Here is a 21,380-nt window from a genome sequence, read left to right on the forward strand (position 1 = left end):
CACAAAGCAGGAATGTCAGCAGTCCTAGCACTGAGCCTTGGGGCATTCCTTACACTGCAGCGTCTCAGCACGGTTCTTCTGGATCATTATGCAGAGCTGGAGCACTAACTGTGGGGCGCTTTCCAAAAAGGTCTCGAGGAGACGAAGCATGTTCACATCAGCATACTCGTACATCATGGCCCAATAGAAACGTCGCTGATTTTCCTTTTGCCTGCGACTCTGTATGCCCAGGTACATGGTCCGGATATACCTGCAGAATGCAGATGCACAAGGAAAAGAAAGAAGGGACAGACTGAGACTGAAACAGTAGAGAATTATACCAGTCATAAATATGAAGAAAGGAAAGAAAGAGAGAGAAAAAAACAGTAAATTATAGAACTGAAGGCATATTCATATATTCATATTCATCCCATATCCCATAAGCTTTGATATCAAGTTCAAGTTCAAGTTCAAGTAGGCTTTATTGTCACTTCAACCATATACAGTTAGTACACAGTGAAACGAAACAACGTTCCTCCAGGACCAATGCACATATCTGCACATAATTGCAAATAATTTATGGTATTGCATTTACCTCTGTACTGTTTTACCACAGCATCAAATAAGACTTTTATACGACAGTATCTGTAAATTAGGTGGTCACATGTAGATGTTGCATCATTATATTTTTGACATGAACCATAATATTAAATAACTTTGTTCTTCCGAGTCAGCAGCAGTCATCAAAGTGTGATTGCTGGACCCACATATCACTGCTTAATCGGGCAATCAGTGATCACTGGTCTACACCCTACCAGTTCCTTTCTCAGCTCTCCTGTGTTTGACTGTGTTCATATGCATGCAGAAAATTTTGCCATCATTGAAATTACAGTAAAATCAGGCTTTTTTTTTAATGTGCAATTATATACTGATTTGTGATTACTGTAGTGTAGTTTGCGCATGCTGAGTGGGTGTGTTTGGTGTGTAAGGTTCCAGAGGATCCTGCCAACACACAAATGGCCAGTAGGAGGCAGGCATCTGTCTGGGCAGTCAGGAGACAGAGGGTTCTGTGTTAGCAACCATCTGCAGTTGACAGTCTGAGATCAGACGTCTGAGAGCTTGGTGTTAATTTAACCTCTGAGGAACCATTGCAGGGCAGTACAACAGTCACCAGAGGAAAGCAACTGATCTTGAATCATTATTTTCAAATACGATGATGAGGTCAAGGTGAAGTGAATGACAGCTTACAGCTTACTAAAGCCAAAACCCCAAAATACCTGTGGTGCATCGTAGGCACCACTAGAGGGTACATTTCACTTCTTTGCAAGATATGCTGAATGTGATACCCAGCTGAGGCCAATGCTCTGCTTCTTTGGAGATTATCATCATCTCACCATTCCTCAGGGAATTGCTCTACAAAGCAAACAACATCAGTCATTCTTAAGCAAATATTTTCTTATTATAATTATAGAATTCACTAATACTTCCATGAATTGCCTGTGAAGAGAGCGCTAAGAGAGTCCACTAAGCTTTTATGCTTCACAGTGAGGCAGTGGAAAATCCTGCCTCCCAGATGTGAGAGACTTGCTATTTAAAGACTGAGGCTTCACCTTTGGGTAATTATGGGGCTGCCATGTATGTTCCAAGTTTGTATTTTAAAAAGCATGTGTAAATGTACAGAAAACACTTGGAAAATCTCACAATTGTTAATTTATTCTTGATACTTCGCTCAAATTTAATTTGCATTGGCAGTTTACAGTCATATTTCATATTTCGGGCTGGAGTTAGAGGTATAAACTAATTATGATATATCAGGTTGAATACAGCATGAGGGGTGATCTAATCAAGCTATGACGTGAATGAAGATTTCTCTTGAATGAAGGTGTAAAACCGGTTGACATTTTTAAAAGACTAAAAGCACAGGACAGTGATGAGATGCTTATCTAAAGTAAAACATTTGAAATGTGCAAATTTTTTCAGGAATGATGATCCCTGCAGAGGTGTCCCAGAGCTGCTGTCATTCCCATGGACATTCAGCGACTGGATCCCCTGATCCTTGAAAATCGATGGATAATTTGTCGTCAACTTGGGGAAGAGATGCATCTGTCTGTGGAAACTGTACACACCATCATTCATGATCACCACTTTAAGATTGCAGGAAATCGTCTAGGAGATACTGCCACATCCCCTGACCTTTTTCAAGCCATTTCCACATGTTTGGGTTATTAAAGGAGTTCCTGGGAGGCCGGTGCTTCAGACATGAAGCAGGCAGGCCAATGGGTCAAAGTCCTGGTTTGATTTGAACAACTTTCATACTTTAATTAAACTCAAATCAGTTTAAATGAAACTTATGTTTGCCCATGATAGAAGGTGCCTTTTCTCTCTACATGGTGTTCACAAGTCAGATTCAAATAGACTTTAGATATTAGATATTAAATATAAAATGAAGGAATTATAAAATCATTCTTTGTAGAAGATCCAATGCTAGAGCACTAAACTCTAAACAGACTTTCACTTGTTTTTTGTTATGTGTGAATTATAAATCACATGTATTGTCTTGTAAATAGTGCTTATTATTTAATTTATTTTTTTTACATTTATTACTATTTTCCTTATCCATTTGGTAACCTGCCAAATTATTTGACAACTACCAAACAAGGAGTATAAAGGCTAAAAATGTCCTCTTTGACATGTTATGAACTACTGCACATGCTGCATCACCTGGTTCTACAACCCAACCGTTTCTTTTCCACATACTGTACATGAGGTGAAGATGTTTTTAATTGGCTGGGGTCTTTGTGGTTGACATGGGACTGAGAGCAGGCTATTGCTCACACCCAGAGAGCACAGACTATTTTTGCAGTCTTGACTAATAGCCATGGGTCGTTGTGTCATAGATGGGATTTGATCGGATAAACTGCTAAAACTAGGTGAGCGCTTTTCCTTTATAAGCTCTAAGACTATACACCAAGTGTGAAAGGGATTAATAATAAATAAGAAATATGAACACTGTGCTATTCAACTTTTTAGACTTGATGAATGAATATGCTTTTTGCTTGGTTAAAAAAAACCCTGACTGGACAAAAAAAAAAAAAGCCATTTTGTATTCTACACCAGTACTTAAAATAGAGAGAATAATGTGCATGTAATGTTTGTGTTGATCAGGAGATTGACAGCCTTGAAGCCCGTCTCATCCCTCTCATGTCTGCTTTTTCCATTCTGTTCATCCAACATGCTCCTCATGCTTCACCCTTTCATGTTGTCTGAGTATTATCCCTCTGCCTTTTCTTCTTTCTTAGTCAGCCATAGTCATTTGAGTTGATTTGAGACTGATGCGCTTCTTGCATGGTGTAGTACAGTACACGTAAAAAAAAAAAAAATTAAACTAAATTAGACGATCTGCTAATAAAATGTTTATGTCTACTTGGAATGAGCAGTAAGATGCAACATGCAGTAATATGAAGCTCAGGAAACGGTCTCAGACCAGACATTTCCCAAACATGCTTCTATACAACATTATATTTAGGTGTGATTAGTCGGCATGGCTACAGATGGAACATCTATAGATAGAGAGCTGTCTAGTTACATTATATAAGCCCCATAATTATCTAGTGGCTTGTTTGACAAAGCATTCATTCCCATACAGATGTCTCACTATAGCCAGTTGGACAGCAGTTCAAACAAAAGAAAATACTGTATACAGTATGTAGGGATATATACAGTACTGTATATATATATATATATATATATATATATATATATATATATATATATATATATATATACATCTTCAAGCACTATAGTATTTTGAAAAGACCAACAGGTAAACAGTTATAAAGGTTTTTATTGGTTGCTGATAAAAATCTCTATAATGTACAGTATGGTGCAAATTCTTGAGCCGCCCTTTATTTCTTAATATTAAATGTAATTAATTTTAATTAAATGATGAACAAATGTTTTACTGTGAAAGGCTGCAAAGTGAATAAAGAAACTATTTTAAAATCAGTTATTTATGTAATAACACCAGCAGCAATCTCATTTCCCTTCTTGTCTGTTCCCTTCTTGTAAATATTCAGCATCACCCGTATACTAATCACCGGCCTGATCATCTGTCATCATCTGCACCTGCTTCTCACTGGTTCATGCCTTAAGGTAGATGGTTTTTATGCTTGAATAATTTGTGGCTTCACAAACTTTCACTGTGTGGCTTAACAAACAAAAACATTCCTCTCGACCTGCCCAGGTACAGGGCCTGGACTGAAAATCTGGCCTTAAATGAGAAGCAAAAAAGGCTTTCAGGATGCCTGAAATAAATATTTTTTAAGACTGTTCCAATTCTGGCTTTTTTTTGAATGTGAAGTCTGGCTTTTTTGAAAAATGAAGAAACAAAGGCTTTTGCAAAGGACTATACATGTATATAAAAAAATTCTATGAGTTTAACTTCTAAGAAATTTCTAAAGCTATGGCCCTGAGCTTATTTACTGCTTTAGTGGATTTTACCCTTGAATTATGAAATTACTATTTTCAAATTCTTTGATTGTGCATAATAACTAATAATAGTAAGATGACATTTTATGGTCAAACCTATTAAAAAAAGAATTGTGATTTAGCAAAATATAAAATAATACTCAACAAAATATGATTCCACAAAATATAAAAAAAATGTAAATGAACCCTGAAAATAGAATTAACATTTGAAAACGCTATATATATATATATATATATATATATATATATATATATATATATATATATATATATATATATATATATAATTATTTTTATTTATTTATTTATTTTAAATAATAAATCAAATGCCTGTACTATCAATTACACAGATGGTTGTTACCATTTTAGGTTTAAATATTTTAATTGAGGTGGCACAGTGGTGTGTGTAGTGGTTAGCACTGTCGCCTTGCACCTCCAGAGTCCCGTCTCTGTGTGCATGGAGTTTGCATGTTCTCTCTGTGCTTGGTGCGTTTCCTCCCACAGTCCAAAGATATGCAGTTTAGGCTAATTGGCGTTCCCAAATAGCCCTTAGTGTATGTGTGTGTGCCCTGCAATGGATTAGCACCCTGTCCAGGATAATCCAGTAAGGATAATTTAACATTATGACCAAATTTATATATATATAATAATATATATATATTTTTTTGCCCAACTGCAGGATGGCCTAATTAGAAAATGCTGCTTATGTAATATGAAGACTGTATATACATACATACATACATACATACATACATACATACATACATACATACATACATCATTCCATGGATCATCATATCACTTATGATTGGTACATGTTTTTATTATTATTATTATTATTATGTTTAAAATTAAAATCATTATAATGCTTGAAAGGAGCGTGTGCCTTTCAGCTAGAAGTGTTGCGGCAGCAGCCAACAGCAGCCTTGTTACTCTGGTGGCCATAACTGAGCCATCTGCTCTGAGGCACTTGCTGTTTACACACTAACTACTGCACAGTAAAAAGAAAAAAAAAATAGACAGAGTAAGAGAGAAAAAGAGAAAGAGAGAGCGAGAGACGCAGATTACTGTTTTACCCATGTGATGCCTTTCACCTTTAAAGAATGCCTTAACAGAAATGAAATAGTTTACACAAATTAACACTTACTACATGTATAGACTTTGGATCATTAGGTTTGTTTGGTGACAAGTAATGTTCTTCTCTGTAAATAAAGGCCTGGATTTTTCTTAATATGTACTTCTTTAATTTAATTTTCAAAGAACCAAGTTTGTATAGTTGCAAAGATAAGTATATATATATATATATTTTTTTTTCCAGAGAATGCACTAAGCACATGATATAAACACTAACTCCTTTGGCTGTTTTGTTAAGAAAAATCATGAGAATAAAATCATTCTAATTGTCTAGCCGTTAGCCTCATGCATAATGTTTCAGCATATACTTCGAGCAGTACGGGTGTGTTCACTAATAAAACACTCGCATACTTCCTGAGGGTTCTTTGGTTTGTTTCTCACCAGGAAATGCTAAGAATATTTTGAGTGTGTAGTTATGTGTGTGTGTGTGTGTGATAGACTACTATGCATTTCCATCATTAATTGTTGCAATTAAACACATTACACTACGTTTTTATCTGAAATGCATACAGTTCAACATTACAAGCTCAGACTTTTTAGGAAATCCTAACCATTCCAGTAGCATGGTGAGCGCTGTGAATACTTTCTGGATGCAATGTAAACCTGGATGGTGTGTTAATTCATCGCAGGGCACACCCACACACACATGCTCATTCACACACTACGGGCAATCTGGGGACGCCAATAAGCCTAATCTGCATGTTTTTGGATTGTAGGAGGAAACCGGAGTACCTGAAAGAAACCCTTGGAGCATTTGGACAAAATGAGAACAGACAAGAATTGAACCGGGAACCTGGAGGTGCAAGGCAACAGTGCTAAACACCAAGCCCACAGGATCAGTGCATTTAATAAATAATACATGTTTTATGGCCCATAAAAATGTGAACAACAATTTTATCCTGTATACAGCGCGCAGCAATTAATTCCTTGGATGTTGTTGAGTCCTACAAGAACCATTTAAACTTCTTTATGCTTTAGAAATTTATCACCAGAACGTTTTTTGAATGAAACGTAATCACTCCCTGCCACTCTGCACTCAGATGTGGCTAATTAGAGCCATAATCATCTTTGTGTTTGTGGCAGAACGTAATGGCTGCAATCTGAGCTGGTAATTATGAAAAAAAAAGAGCAAGGAACATTTGGTGGCAAACATCAATAACAATGGTATCGAAAAGGCTTCATTGTGGGCTCCAGTAAAGCATGTTCTCCTTAGAAGAGTGAGTTCAAAGGAAACTACGTGTTACTCCGGAAAAATTAAAAAGAAAACACGAATGCATCTTTTTTTTCCCCCTGCCACTTGAAATTCTCTCCTTTACCCGTGCTTGCACTTGAAGTGCTCTTTAGTTTGACTCACGACACTGAAGAGACAGAGAAAACCTGCCTGCACACTAGCGTCTGTAGTGCAGAGAAATCTCTGCTGGAACAGAAGAGCCTGGTTCATGATAATGATGTGAGGCCAGTCAAGCGAAGACAATAACTTGGAAATGGACAGAAATAGCCCGGCCTTAGCCTTCACTATCCCAGAAGGCAAGAAAAAGCTGTAGTTCACATTTTTGTTTAAGCCTTACCCTTGCTGTATCGGTCAATACCAGAAAATTCCTCAGGGTTAGCGCCATATGGTGATTTTTCTTTATTATAAGGGCTTATTAGGATATATTTACACAACAACTCTAAGAATTCTGGCCATCGATAGACTCTCTGGTCTGAAGATGTCTGACTATAATGCCAGCTGCAAGGCAGATCACATAATTCCATTTATCCACTCATTTTAACACATTATCTGTTTACTATATTTAATTCACAGGAACGACCATGACGGATGTGGAAATGGCTTGGAGCGAGGTCAGGAATGTATGGGAATGTAGCAATAACTCCCATTCGAGTTCCTGCCATGTTCACATGGGACGGTGGCCAGTATAAGGTTGTGCATTGTCCTGCAAAACAGATCACAAAAACCTGAGCTCTTTTTTTTTCTGAATTATCATAGGAACGACTGCAGTGAGCGCTGAGCCACCTCAGCCGGGATCATCATTCACGATTTACTGCGGCTGAGGGGCTCATCACTGTTATGTGCTTGAAGTCTTCCGAAAAAATGTCAATCAATGTTACGCCTTCATCCCCAAGAAATTTCATTACAAGTCCCAGTTTGACTTGAACGCTGCTCGTGGTAGAATTGAATGAAAGGTTCATTTAGTTAACACAGATGTATTTGCTGTTACCTTGCTCTCTGGAGAGACTGAAAATCAGCCCCAGCCTTGCTTCCTTATATTATTCTGATAAGTGTTTATGGTGATGTGGTTGTACTAGACAAGATTTTTGTTAACAGCAAATACTCTGATGTGGATAGGAAAAAAAAACAACAACTCATTATATTTGAAAGACAGTGGGAGCGTAGCCATGCTTGCCCATTTACACAAAGCTGTCCCTGACTGTATTATATATTTCAAATTGCTCATCCCACACTAAGTGAGCTTTTGTAATTAATTTCCCGGAAACCTTTATACTATAAAAATATTACTACTCAACAGAAATGAATAGGTAGGTCGGATACAAACTGATGAACTGAATCAGAAACATCCTCAGTCAATGCTGCATCACTGGGTGTTTTATCAGACCTTGACAACTTAATAGAGCCATGCGTGAAACTACTAAGCCACTATAGGCGACGTTCTAGCAGCGGGAAAACCCAGTTCTTGCATATTAGCCGCCATATGTGTGGTGCACAGCATGTTATACCTTTAACAAGTGCCTAAGTCCGCAGAACAGTGAGGAAGCACAAGTAATCCGGATAAGAGCGTAAGAGTAGCAACAGGGAGGCGGACATGAACATGGGGATGGAAGAGAAATTAGAGATCAATAGCTCAAGCCTTTCAAGAGCTACATCATAACCCGAGGTAACATTTGGCATTCACTGACATTTTCTGTTAGTCTTGTAAATGTCAGGGGTGCTAGGAGACAAAGCCCCCAACATATGCCCAGGTCTCCTATTCCCTGAAATAATAGTGATTTTCAACACAATAGGAAATCCTCAATTAACTCTATTTAAATGCTCATTTAGGATTTACATTAAAGACTTGCCAAAACAATGTATTCCATAAGCAAGATGTTACCAAACTTTTTTAAGTTATTATTTATGTGTCACTAGGGGCTTTAAGTAGGCTGTATTAAATGTGACATGTTTGCAACTAATAGCTATTTGAACCAATGATGATTGTGATGAAATTTCTTGTAAATGAAGGCATGAAACCCCGTGCCCACAAGGTGCCCACTGCAGTCGTTCTCGTCAACATTCAGCGAATGGAACGCCTGATCCTCCAAATTCAACAAATAACTTGCGGAAGAGGCGCATCTGTCTGTGGGAATCATTCACCAACACCACTTGCTCATTAAAGGAACTCAGCTGGGAGTTATTATCACATTGTTGTCTTGTGGTATCTTTTCTATAATAAAGTCTTTTGTATAGTAGCTGAGAAATTTATTTATTTATTTATTTAGATAATTTATGGTGCAAAATTTGCATGGTTTGTAAAATTAGATGTCCTAGTTGGTTAGTCAGATAGTTTCTGTTCATTTATGTTGCATGTACTGTATGTAGCACCTTGGTCCTGGAGGAATGACGTTTTGTTTCGTTGAACTGTATATGGTTGAAATGACAATAAAAGCCTAATAAATGCCTACAGTATTGACCTCACTCCAAGCCATTTCCATATGTCTGGGTTGTTAAAGGAGTTCCCGGGAGGCCAGCATTCCAGATGAAAGTTACTGGGAAAACTTTCTACCTTGGTCCAAGGATTAGTGAAACCTTGAAATGAGTGCATTTCTGTTATTCTGCACAATCAAAAGTCCTCATTTGACTTGAATCTCCCTCAGTTGGTTAACTGTTTTAATGTATATATTATACAGTATATGTAAAGTCACCTAAAGGATTTTTAGGAACACCACACTAATACGGTGTTTTACCCCCTTTCGCCTTCAGAACTGCCTTAATTCTACGTGGCATTGATTCAACCAGGTGCTGAAAGCATTCTTTAGAAATGTTGGCCCATATGGATAGGATAGCATCTTGCAGTTGATGAAGATTTGTAGGATGCACATCCAGGGCACGAAGCTTCCGTTCCACCACATCCCCCAAAGATGCTCTATTGGGTTGAGATCTGGTGACTGTGGGGGCCATTTTAGTACAGTGAACTTATTGTCATGTTCAAGAAACCAATTTAAATTGATTCGAGTTTTGTGACATGGTGCATTATCCTGCTGGAAGTAGCCATCAAAGGATGGGTACATGGTGGTCGTAAAGGGATGGACATGGTCAGAAACAATGCTCAGGTAGCCAGTGGCATTTAAACAATGCCCGATTGGCACTAAGGCGCCTAAAGTGTGCCAAGAAAACATCCCCCACACTATTACACCACCAGCCTGCACAGTGGTAACTAGGCATGATGGATCCATGTTCTCATTCTGTTTACGCCAAATTCTGACTCTACCATTTGAATGTCTCAACAGAAATCGAGACTCATCAGACCAGGCAACATTTTTCCAGTCTTCAACTGTCGAATTTTGGTGAGCTCGTGCAAATTGTGGTCTCTTTTTCCTATTTGTAGTGGAGATGAGTGGTACCTGGTGGGGTCTTCTGCTGTTGTAGCCCATCCGCCTCAAGGTTGTGCGTGTTGTGGCTTCACAAATGCTTTGCTGGATACCTCGATTGTAACGAGTGGTTATTTCAGTCGAAGTTGCTCCTCTATCAGCTTGAATCAGTTGGCCCATTCTCCTCTGACCTCTAGCATCAACAAGGCATTTTCGCCCACAGGACTGCCGCATACTGGATGTTTATCCCTTTTCACACCATTCTTTGTAAACCCTAGAAACGGTTGTGCGTGAAAAATTGTGAAATACTCAGACCGGCCCGTCTGGCACCAACAACCATGCCACGCTCAAAATTGCTTAAATCACCTTTCTTTCCCATTCTGACATTCGGTTTGGAGTTCAGGAGATTGTCTTGACCAGGACCACACCCCTAAATGCATTGAAGAAACTGCCATGTGATTGGTTGATTAGATAATTGCATTAATGAGAAATTGAACAGGTGTTCTTAATAATCCCTTAGGTGAGTGTATATGCATTGTAGTACAAGCAATGTTTTTTCCAACAGTACAATAAAAGTTTCAAATACCTGTGAAAATCAATAAATCTAGTTTTTATACTGTTATGCAATTTAGCTTTTTTCCTGTACACACATGCTTCATTTGAACACAGATTGCAACACTATATTCAGACCTCGATACAAAGCATCAAGGCACAGCAACAGTAAACACAATAAGAGAGAACAAATGAATGCACGAATGAGATTAATAAAATTGAATTACTAGTTTGCCATGGGAAAGGGATATTTTTTCTTGGATGCAATTAAACCGAAAGATCCATAACTCCTGTGAAACATAAATTTGGTGACATTAATATAAAATGTGCACATCCACATACTGACAAGTATGTACAACAGGTTTTCCTGTCAGATCTGAGTATGTAGTCAGTCTGAAGCTCTTCGCTGAATCTTGTTGCAGCGCTGTGGCCTGAAACATGGCTCCCATGAATAATTCGTGCTGAGATCATAGCGTTTGCTTACGCCTCGTTAGCTAGCCTGCACTTGGCTTACTTGGAGGGGCCATGCCTAAGTGCGCTGCCTGTCTATGCCACTGATCCAATCCGTATCCCACCGCTTATATGCTTTAATGACTAATGATTCAAGGTCATCACTGTTTCTGCCTAATTAAGTCCTGCTTGTCTGGATGAAAATTAAAGTATAAAAGGCAAGGAGATAAAAGGTGGTTTAGGGATTCATGTACACAAGGAGTCAAACTTATCTACACATTCATCTACTATATGGATTATCCTGATACAGGTCTTTCCCAGGAGACTAACGGCACACGGCAGGGTACACCCTGTGCACATATACACTACGGGCAATCTGGGCATGTCAATTACCCTAATCTGCAGGAGTTCCCGAAGTAAACTCACCAAGCATGGGGAGAACATGCAAAATCCTAGAATACAGACCTGAGGCTGGATTCTAGGATGGATGTCCACAGCCGCATAAAAATAAACAAATAATAAGTAAAATGTCTTACCTGTAAATGAGTTATAGTGCATGTACAAGCAGTAGCTTTAGATTAATCAACTCAAAGACATATTTTTGCTAAGTCTTAATACAGTTCTCAGTTGAAGGGAAAAAATGATATCCATCATAATATCCATATACATTGATGTATACAACAAAATACTAACATGAGAGCATCCTATTTCCCACTTCGCCCGTTGTACAGCCCAAGGTGAAAATTGGCCTAACTCTGACCAGCGCATTACCCATTATGATAATATTTTAAATATACTTGTTCATCTGATTTTTTAAACCTGTATTAATTGTTAAGTGTTGTGTGATTCTTTGTATCTTTTACACAGCATTCATTCATTTTCTATTCATTCAGGGTCGCAGGAGGTTTAGAGCCTACCCAGGAGACTTGGGGCAAAAGGCGGGGTATATGATGGGCAGGGTGTCAATCCAAATTAGGGCGCAAGCACAAGCACAGTCACAAACTCCAACCAATTAGCCCATTATGCATGTTTTTTGACTGTTGGAGGAAACCAAAAGAAACACAATAAGCACAAGGAATACATGAAAACTCCATGCACACAGACCTACAGTAAGACAGGACTCGATCCCTTAACCCTGGAGGTGTTAACCAGTACACTACCTTAGATTTCATTTTTAAAAATAAATCTTCATATAGTATATGAACATATGTAGTGCCTCAGGCAGGCGGGGCTCTGAGCGTCGGGGGTTCGAGCACTATTGCCTCTGTTTTGCAAATGTTATTTAATTGGTCAAAGTCCTGAACCCTGTACCCATGAAAAAATCTTTGCAGTTGGCAATCCCAAAACCAGAATGTTGGATAACAACCTGACCATTTGAAAACCTCCATTAGTATAAAATGATGGAACCCGTCACCCAATGTGCTCAACAGCACGCGACCATGTGCAATCGAACCTATTAAAAAAGGCATCACAATCACCCAGCACTGACTCTTAGCCTTATTTTCCCTAAAATCCCATTGGAGGAGGAACTAAAACTAAATGGAATAAGTAGAATAAAAGAATTACAACATTTCAGTTTACCGTGTTTAATATTTATAGCAAACACAGCATGGAGCCAGTAGGGTATACGTGTGATACAGTGCATTACTCAACCCTAATAATTTATTTATATATGGAAAGATATTGTATTAAAACATTTTTTCTTTTATCTCTCCCATCTAATATTGCCACTAGCCATCCATGGTCACAAGGAACACTATGAATGAAATGAAACACGAACACGATTACTATGAATTCCTGAGTATTACAGACTCGAGTGGAAATGATCAGGAGCTTCGTGAGTGTGCGACAGAAGATATCGCATGTTTTCGTGGAAAAAACAGCCTGTTCACTCGAAAAGGGTGGGGATGAAAGGTCCGCATATCCGAATGTGATTTAGTTTGTGTAATTAATGAGAGGGGTGTGTGTTTGTGCAGCAGGATTCATATGACTCATTCAGTGAGTCACTCGATGAAGTCCAGAAGGAGCATCGCTGTGGCTGTCAATGATGTCTGCTGAACTATGTGCTGTGAGAGCTCGACTTCCCGACCATCTTTTGTTTCTCTTTACCACCACGTCTCTACTGACTTTGTGCCTCTCTTCTGGTTCCGCTTATTATACAGAATCTGTTTGGCACTCTGTGTCGGAAGTATTTATAGCTGCGGTCCTATTCACTGCGAGGAGAGAGAAGAAAAACACATACAAATGGCTCGGAATTCAATTTGGGCTTTTATGAAAGTGTGACAGCGGCAGATTTAAAGGATCCCAATCCTCCCCAGAGGAAGCAAGGAAATGCCTCATTTTTAGACAGTTTGTACTTAAACACTTCCCAGTGGGACACAAAAGCCTTTCTATGAATCAGTGAAACCCACACAATATCTATGGCAGGAGACACAATGATTCAAGTAAGCCTGAGAGGAGTCCTTAACTCTTTGGTGGCAAATAAAGTGCACGCTAAAGATAAGTCATGTCGTAGATGGCCAATTTAATAGGAACACATAATGGCCAAGTTTTTGTGATGCCTCTGCTGTGCCCTTGATCAACTGATCAGCTGAGTATATGAGATAAATATAAGCTGCTCTGGACAGAGGTATGTGTCAAATCCAAGAAATGTAACAGCACATCATCGAAACAGGAGCAAATTTCACAGCACTCATGATTTCAAGCCCATAAACAAATTGTAGCGTTTTACTGCCGGAAAGGATGTTGCAATGCAATGGCTGGGAGTACTTTATTTTGTCACACACCATGAGCAGCACATTCACACGAGCACCTACATCCAATTCAGCCTTAGCATGAACCGGAGCACATTCAACAGGTCACACACACACTCCATACACACACATGGCCGAAGCCACTAACCCATACACCCCTCCCCAATATGGTGAACACATACATGTAGCAACCCCTCCCGCAAAGCATGATGGTCGTTAAAACTCATGGTGGATTGATGAAGAAGAAAAGACTGCTGTTTTTCACCAAAAAAGTGGTGTGGGATCAGAAGCCAGATTTATACAGAAAGATGAATCTAAAGTCTACCTCCTAAAAAGGATGCGCAATTTGAATGCTATATATTGTATATGTATATATACAGCTCTGGGACAAAACCGACACCACTGAACAAAAAGAATTGATTTCTTATGTTTTTTTTTTCTCACAGGTGCATGTTATTTTTTTATTTTTTATGAACTGCTGACAATATTTCTCTTAAATTCAAAATATGACTATTGTTATTTCAAGTGTATATATAAAGGAAATGACATCATCACAACACATCAAAATAACCCATGAGCATGCAGTATTTGCAGAGCTTTAATAACTCAAATAAAACACAATGCAAATAGTTTGTAAACAAAATAACATTAAGAAATTAGTATTTTGTGGAATAACCTGATTTGCAATTATAGCTTTCATGCATTTTGGCATTCTCTAGACTAGTTTGTCACATTGCTGTTGGGTAACTTTATACCACTCTTTTTGCAAAAAAGCAAACAGCTTTGCTTGATGGTTTATGCCCATCTATCTTCCTCTTGATGACATTCTAGAAGTTTTCTGGAGTAAATTGCAGTGGTCTCTTAATTTTCCAGAGCGGGAATGGGGTATTTGTGTCATGATACTGATGCAGAAAGAGATAACGGGAAAATACAGTACTGTACTGTACTGGCCTAGTCAATATACTGTACCATGTACTGTACAAAATACAAAATAAGACACACACACACACACCACGATACATAAATAACTAACACAAAATCGAATTAATGGTTCTAATGAAATACTGACTAGTGATATAAGGACTCTCTTCTTCTTTAAGTTAGTCTCTTTTTTTTTCTTTTATTTCACGTCCCTGACACATCCTCTGTACCTTAGCACATTTCCAGGAATAAAAATAACCAATAACCAGAAATAAATATGTCTGTGATTATTCATGAATGTTTCCCCAGGTGTGAAAGCCTTTATCTTATTAAAAAGTCCAGTACAACAAACCATTGAAATGATGCAGATAGTTTTGAGTATCCTTACTGTATAATATCAAACAGACATGCAGTACTATTGTTTTATTTTTTGGTAAATATTGTAAATAGGTTTGACCATAATGTGTGCTCAATTATTATGTAAAAAATTATTATATTTTCAAGTGAATTTATAGTTTGTGTGTCTTAAATTAAATTCATTTGGCGGATTATAATTACATGGGAAAAGCAGTAAATGCAGGGCCATGAAGTCAGATGCTTAAAAGTTATTTATATACTTGTATAGACAGTACTGTGAAAAGGTTCTGAGCCACCTTTTATTTCTACATATTTTGCTTCTAAAGAAACTATTTAAGAACGAGACTATTTTAATTGTATTTTTCATGTCGTCTTAAGCAAAAGTTCTCCAGGCAACTTGGAAATTGGTTCTTATTTTCAGGCCAGTTTTAAACCTGACCAGTTTCAGAGGAATTAATTAATTTATTTATTTATTTATTTATTTATTGTTAAGCCACACAATACCCTATAAATTATTGAAGCATAAATAAAACCCATTTAAATTGAGACATGAACCAGTGAGAAACAGGTACAGATGATGACATGATCAGGTCTGTGATTAGTATACTGATGATGCTGAATGTTGAGTCGTTGGAACAGACGAGAGCGGAAATGAGGTCGCTGCCGAGGTTATTACATAAACAACCAATTAAAACAAAAATTATCTTTAAGCACTTTGCAGTCCGTTACAGTAAAAGTATTATAATTTAAGTGGTTAGCACCGTTGCCACGCACCTCCAGGGTCCGGGGTTGATTCCCGGCCAGGTTCGATTCCCGGCCCTGTGTGCATGGAGTATGTTCTCTCCATGCTTGGTGGGTTTCCTCCCACAATCCAAAGACATGTCGATTAGGCTAAGTGTCATTCCCCAAATTGCCCGTAGTGTGTGAATGAATGAGTGCACATGTGTGTGCCCTGTCCAGGGTGTACCCTGCCTTCGTGCCCTAAGCCTCCTGGGATAGGCTCCAGCGGTATAGACGATGAGAGAGTGAAGAAATGAGGGATGGCTCAGGACTGTATTTCAGATGGTTTTATTCTGAATGTCAGTTCACACTAATGAACCCTCATATGGCCTGTCACTACATGTTGACCTGTGAGTGCTTCCCATAATGAGGGATATATGCCTATATTTGTGCATGCATGATGTGGACGTGTGTGTATAAGCACATCCCTGTATTTCCTACCTACACAATCCCTTTCACATGGGCACTTTTACAGTATGTAATCAAAATTAATTAGTCACAAAGCCCCCAGTCTCACTGTCACACACACATACACAGAGAGAGAGAGAGAGGCACAAGGTACTCTTCAGGAAAATGAAAATGAGAGTAGAAGGAGAGAGACATGCAGATTAAGTACATTAGACCTTCACTGACAGTGTTGTGACAGCACCACAGCTCCTTAAAGGTCTCACTGGCAGTAAACAACTTCCTTTGTCATATAGTGACTAATGCACCAATGGAACTGTGGACTCAGCACGAGTGTCTCTTGGTGACAGCGCAAATAATTAACAATGCTAAAATCTCTCCAGGATGTGCTGGGTATTTTTGGACACATGCTGTACGTTAGTGTCAGGTTTGTTTAAATTAATCTTCCCGCTAAATGCATAATGCTCCGATGCTGATGCAATAAATAGACCTGGATTTTCTAGCAGTGAATGCTGTAAAGCTGTGTTTTCCTATTTGCAAACAAAGGCTTGACTCCCTTGGATGTGTGTTTGTGTGTGTGTGTGTGTTTCCCACAGTCTCACAGCTCCCAGTCATCAGTGGAGCTGAGTCTCTCACGCTCTGCCTGGCTCCACACGGCCACATTTTGTCACTATTAGCAACCGCCTGCTCATGAGGGTGGCAAGGCTGCTGATCACATGACCATGGGCTCGTCGTGAGAGGGAGGAGGAGGAGGAGGAGGAGGGAGGTGGCGGTGACGAAAGCACAACTGCTTCCATCCGTGACCTCCCATTCACTGTCACCCGGACTGCCATTTTAGCCTCTGATTAATGAGTTCGCATCAAGGTTCGGGAGGAGAGACTCGAACCATGTCATCATGGTCACCACACAGTTGTGCTGGCTTTCCTAATGAGGAAATATTACCCTGCCATCACGTATGGAACTGTTTCGAGACCTTACACATCTTCTGTATGTCAAACCTCGGACATACAGTGCTGGTCTGCCTTTGTCCTTGTGTCCTAGTTCTTGAGAAGCATTCCTTAGCTACAAAAGATTTTTACATGCTACTCCTTTATCACAGTCAGAATATGCGCATGCACAGCATTGTTGCCCTGGGGTTGCAAATAGCAGCAAATTGGGTAGAAGCTTTGCCCTTTTAAAATAGTTCTCCAGCCAAAAAAACAGTGGCCATGGCTTGACCAAGCCTCTCCTATGGCTGGACACATACAGTATGAGTCGTGGATTAGCACTGTGCTCCGAGTCCTGTTAACTGCTCCATTTATCTACACCACACAGAGCACACATGGCCTTACTGTACATGGCCAAGTTTCCCATGTGACCTGCTACTCTAGGTATTCATTGCCCTGTTAAAAAAATATAATGGCAATCATTATAGATTTGTTTCAGCCCCCAGATGTTCTGTAATGGTTTGTGACTTGATTTTGTGGTTGTGGTATTTTGACACTGCAATGGAAAAGTTATAGTGATTAGGGCTGTAAGACTCATTGGACTCGGTTCTGGTCTTAAGATATTACCTGTTTTGACCAGAACTTGTCTCACACCCTGGTCATCCAAGAATTTGTGTTGTCTCTTGGTTTTCAAGGCAAAACGATTAAAAGTACCTTGTTCTTTTCCCTGAACGAAAGGAAACTTATGAAATTGAAGTAAAGGTTGTCATTTCTGTAATGTAATTTAATAATGTAATTACAATATTGGACTTAGGAATGTTTTCTTTGAACTAGGACAGAATGATTGTATAACATACAAATTTAATAAAGAATGTGGAGCACATGTTTTAGCTCATTTCGTTTTTCTGACTGAGTGACTGAAACAGCAAGTGTAGTGATGATGATGATGATGATGATGATGGCAGTGATGAAGTGGTGGCCCATTTGAGTTGTTATTCACTCCATGTGAATATTCGATCGTATAATCATTAAAAAGTAAACCCTACCTTAACAGTAGAGCTGTGCAGTTTAACAAATTAAGCATTTAAAGTGATCTTTTGTTGGTTAATTCGAGTCGAGAATCGACCCGGACCCGGAGGTGTGAGGGCACAATGCTACTAGTAGTAACCACGACGCCACTAAGAATTAGTGCCATCACTAATCCTTTCTATAATTTCTTAAAATAAGTTAAATAAACTTAAACGATAAACCAAATATAAGATTATTAAGCTTATTTCTAGTAAAATTATACTAAAATTGTGAGTAATTTTTTTGTTCTTTTGGCAATATTGCTTCTTTTGAAAATAAATTCCTAAAAATAGCAAAAATTTCTGAAATCACTCACTCACTCTCTCATCATCTATACAACGTTATCCTGTATTCAGGGTCGCGGGGGGGCCTGGAGCTTATCCCAGGAGGTTTAGGGCATGAGGTAGGGTACACCCTGGACAGGGTGCCAATCCATCGCAGGGCTTTTAAACACATACACACACTTAAACTACAGGCAATTTGGGAACGCCAGTTATCCTAATCTGCAGGTCTTTGGACTGTGGCACCCGGAGGAAACCCACCAAGCACAGGGATAACATGCAAACTCCATGCACACAGAGGCGAGAATCAAACCCAGACCCTGGAGGTGCAAGGATACAGTGCTAAGCACTACACCACCGGGCCGCCATTCCTAAAACTCCTAAAATTTTATTATAAACAATCGTCATAATCATTTAGCTATATTTAAGATATTTTCAATTTTCACCAGATATTTTTGCAGTGCATGGTTTTGGAGAGTAACATTCCAAAGCAGGGAGAGAGAAAAGCCAGGTCCTTTTGATCTTAAACACAAAGTAGGAGAATGGGGATTTCTACTGTATGGAAGAGTGTGAGATGCTTTATTGTTCCTTTGAAGAATGACAGCTCACGTCAAGCAAACAAGAGGCTTGACTAAGCCAGGATGAAAAGACAGAGCTTGACCTAGTTGCCTTTCAGACGATTGCCAGCTATAGAAACTGACCCAACTGGAGTGCAGGATGCTGACACTGGAGAGAGTAAATAGAAATGATGGCTTATTGTTAAAGTTCTTCCACAAAGAACTGATTCCTGGTGTTTTGTGCTTCGGAGATGGCCTGCAGTCAGTGACAGCCCACAAGCGAAACCCTTTTCTGAGTTGCAAGGCACACAAACTTTGCAGCGTTTTAGTCTTTGCTGGTGTCTGCATTTATAAGTGGGTAATTTGTCATTGTAAATAGCCTGGTTTCATTGCTGTGTTCTGCACAAAGACCTATGCTGATTTTCCCCCCCTGCCTCTACATATCAGTTGACTAGGAAGCAGCTGTGCAACCTTTTCTGTCTTAAAAGCGATATAAGGCCCAGACATATGAGATACCACGTTGAGTCAGAGTACAGTACAATGTTCCAGCCTTGAGACAATTTGAAGAAGCTCAAGAGCTCAAGAGTGTGGCAATCACAGGAAGGCAGACTGAATGATGGGTGGATGATCTGGGCAGGAGAGCAAGCATGAGAAGCAAGAAGCAGAAAAGACGGCTAAGACCACGGAAAGAAAAGAAGAACCCAGGAGGTAAACTAATCACCAAACAAGCAAGGCAATTTTCTGGCTCTGTGCCTCCCCCCTCCCTCCCCCCTCCTTCTTTTCCCCTCGTCTCCGGGGCTCCTTTGCTATTCCACTCACACACTCTGTCTTCTCAGTCTCTCCCCCGCTCCATCTATCAGACCGTACCATTTCACGTCCACCCCCGCCCCTCACTTCTCTCAAGCCCTGCCGGACATATCTACTCCGCTTCTTCAGGGTAGGTGGAGGAAATGAGTGACAGAGGTAAATTAGGATGAGAGAGAAGAGATGAATACGAAGATAGACCGTGTTTAACCCTCACCATGGCACTCCATGGAAGGGGAAAATGTGTGTGTATGTTTAGCAAAAGCAGCTGCCGCCTCGTCGCGCACACAGTAGCTCTCGCAGAAGGAGCGCATAGAGGACGTTTAAAGGCGCATCTGTAACGTTTGAAGCCGTGCTGATAGTGTGTTCCTCTCCCCAGGTGCCTTTGGGCGCCCTTCTCACGGCTTATTGGCGCCTTTCTGATAATGATAGATGCCAGTGCACCTCTGAACGTTTGCATACACGCACAAGCATTCGGAGGGGAAAAAATCCAGAATAATGAATGAGGAAAATTGATTTCATGTTTCACACGTCTTTTGCAATTTACAGAATATTGTAATGACTTGCAGTTATTTACAGCTCCAGCAACAGAAGGGTTGGTGCTGTGGGGCATTTTTTTTTTGGTGCCTCTGGGACAGAGTTTCCAGAGTCAGCATCCATCATAATTCACTCCACGGGCCATGTTGCCAGTTCTAGGCATGTACTGTCACATGGAAGATTCACAGTGGCAGATGAACAGCATTCTGGCCTGAGGCCGTCTTTCAACACTAAGCATATGTCCGTCACTGCATGCAATGCCTCTGGGCTAGTGGGTCTGGAGTCACTTTGATCTAGTGGCACAGATCTAGTGGAGTCGGGAATAGTAGATTATTTGGTCAAGCAGTCATCTTGATTCAAAATCTACAGACAGTCTTCAAAGTGTCAAAGTGTCAACAAATTGAAAGCGGGCACTTCTTTTCATTGCAATTTATTAAAAATTTTCTGAATTTGATGATCTAGGCCACTGCAAAGAAACAATAACGATATATACTGCGATGGACGTCCTTAATAAAGATTAAAACATTTGATAGGAATGCTAGTTAAAAGCAAGTCCACTGTCGTGTCTCACTTTGGCAGTCGCATCCTTTGAAGGATGCATGCATTTGAAGGTTGTTTACGTCATAGTGTCTCGACTACAGCTGTCACATTTCGAAGGCTCTTTCAAATGCAGCCTTATTTCCCCTGAAACTTAAGGGTGCAAAGGTGTCATGCGCCCCAACCTATCCTAAGATTCTTTGTGACCCAGGGAAGAGACGATGGTCCCCCGCAGGACCAAAGGATAATAAAAAAATTAATATATTA

The 21,380-nt window shown here is 39.5% G+C and overlaps 1 protein-coding gene across 1 annotated transcript in view; it reads right to left on the minus strand.

Moving 5' to 3' along the window:
* The window catches only part of xkr6b (XK, Kell blood group complex subunit-related family, member 6b), a 49,298-nt gene that overhangs the window by 2,168 nt on the left and 25,750 nt on the right, over nucleotides 1-21,380 (minus strand). The window contains exon 2 of the mRNA XM_053489199.1: nucleotides 54-250. Within this exon, the coding sequence (XP_053345174.1) occupies nucleotides 54-250 (197 nt within the window). The remainder of the gene's footprint in view (nucleotides 1-53; nucleotides 251-21,380) is intronic.

This window comes from Clarias gariepinus, chromosome 27 (assembly GCF_024256425.1).
Source record: "Clarias gariepinus isolate MV-2021 ecotype Netherlands chromosome 27, CGAR_prim_01v2, whole genome shotgun sequence".
In the NCBI taxonomy this organism is placed as follows: domain Eukaryota; kingdom Metazoa; phylum Chordata; class Actinopteri; order Siluriformes; family Clariidae; genus Clarias; species Clarias gariepinus.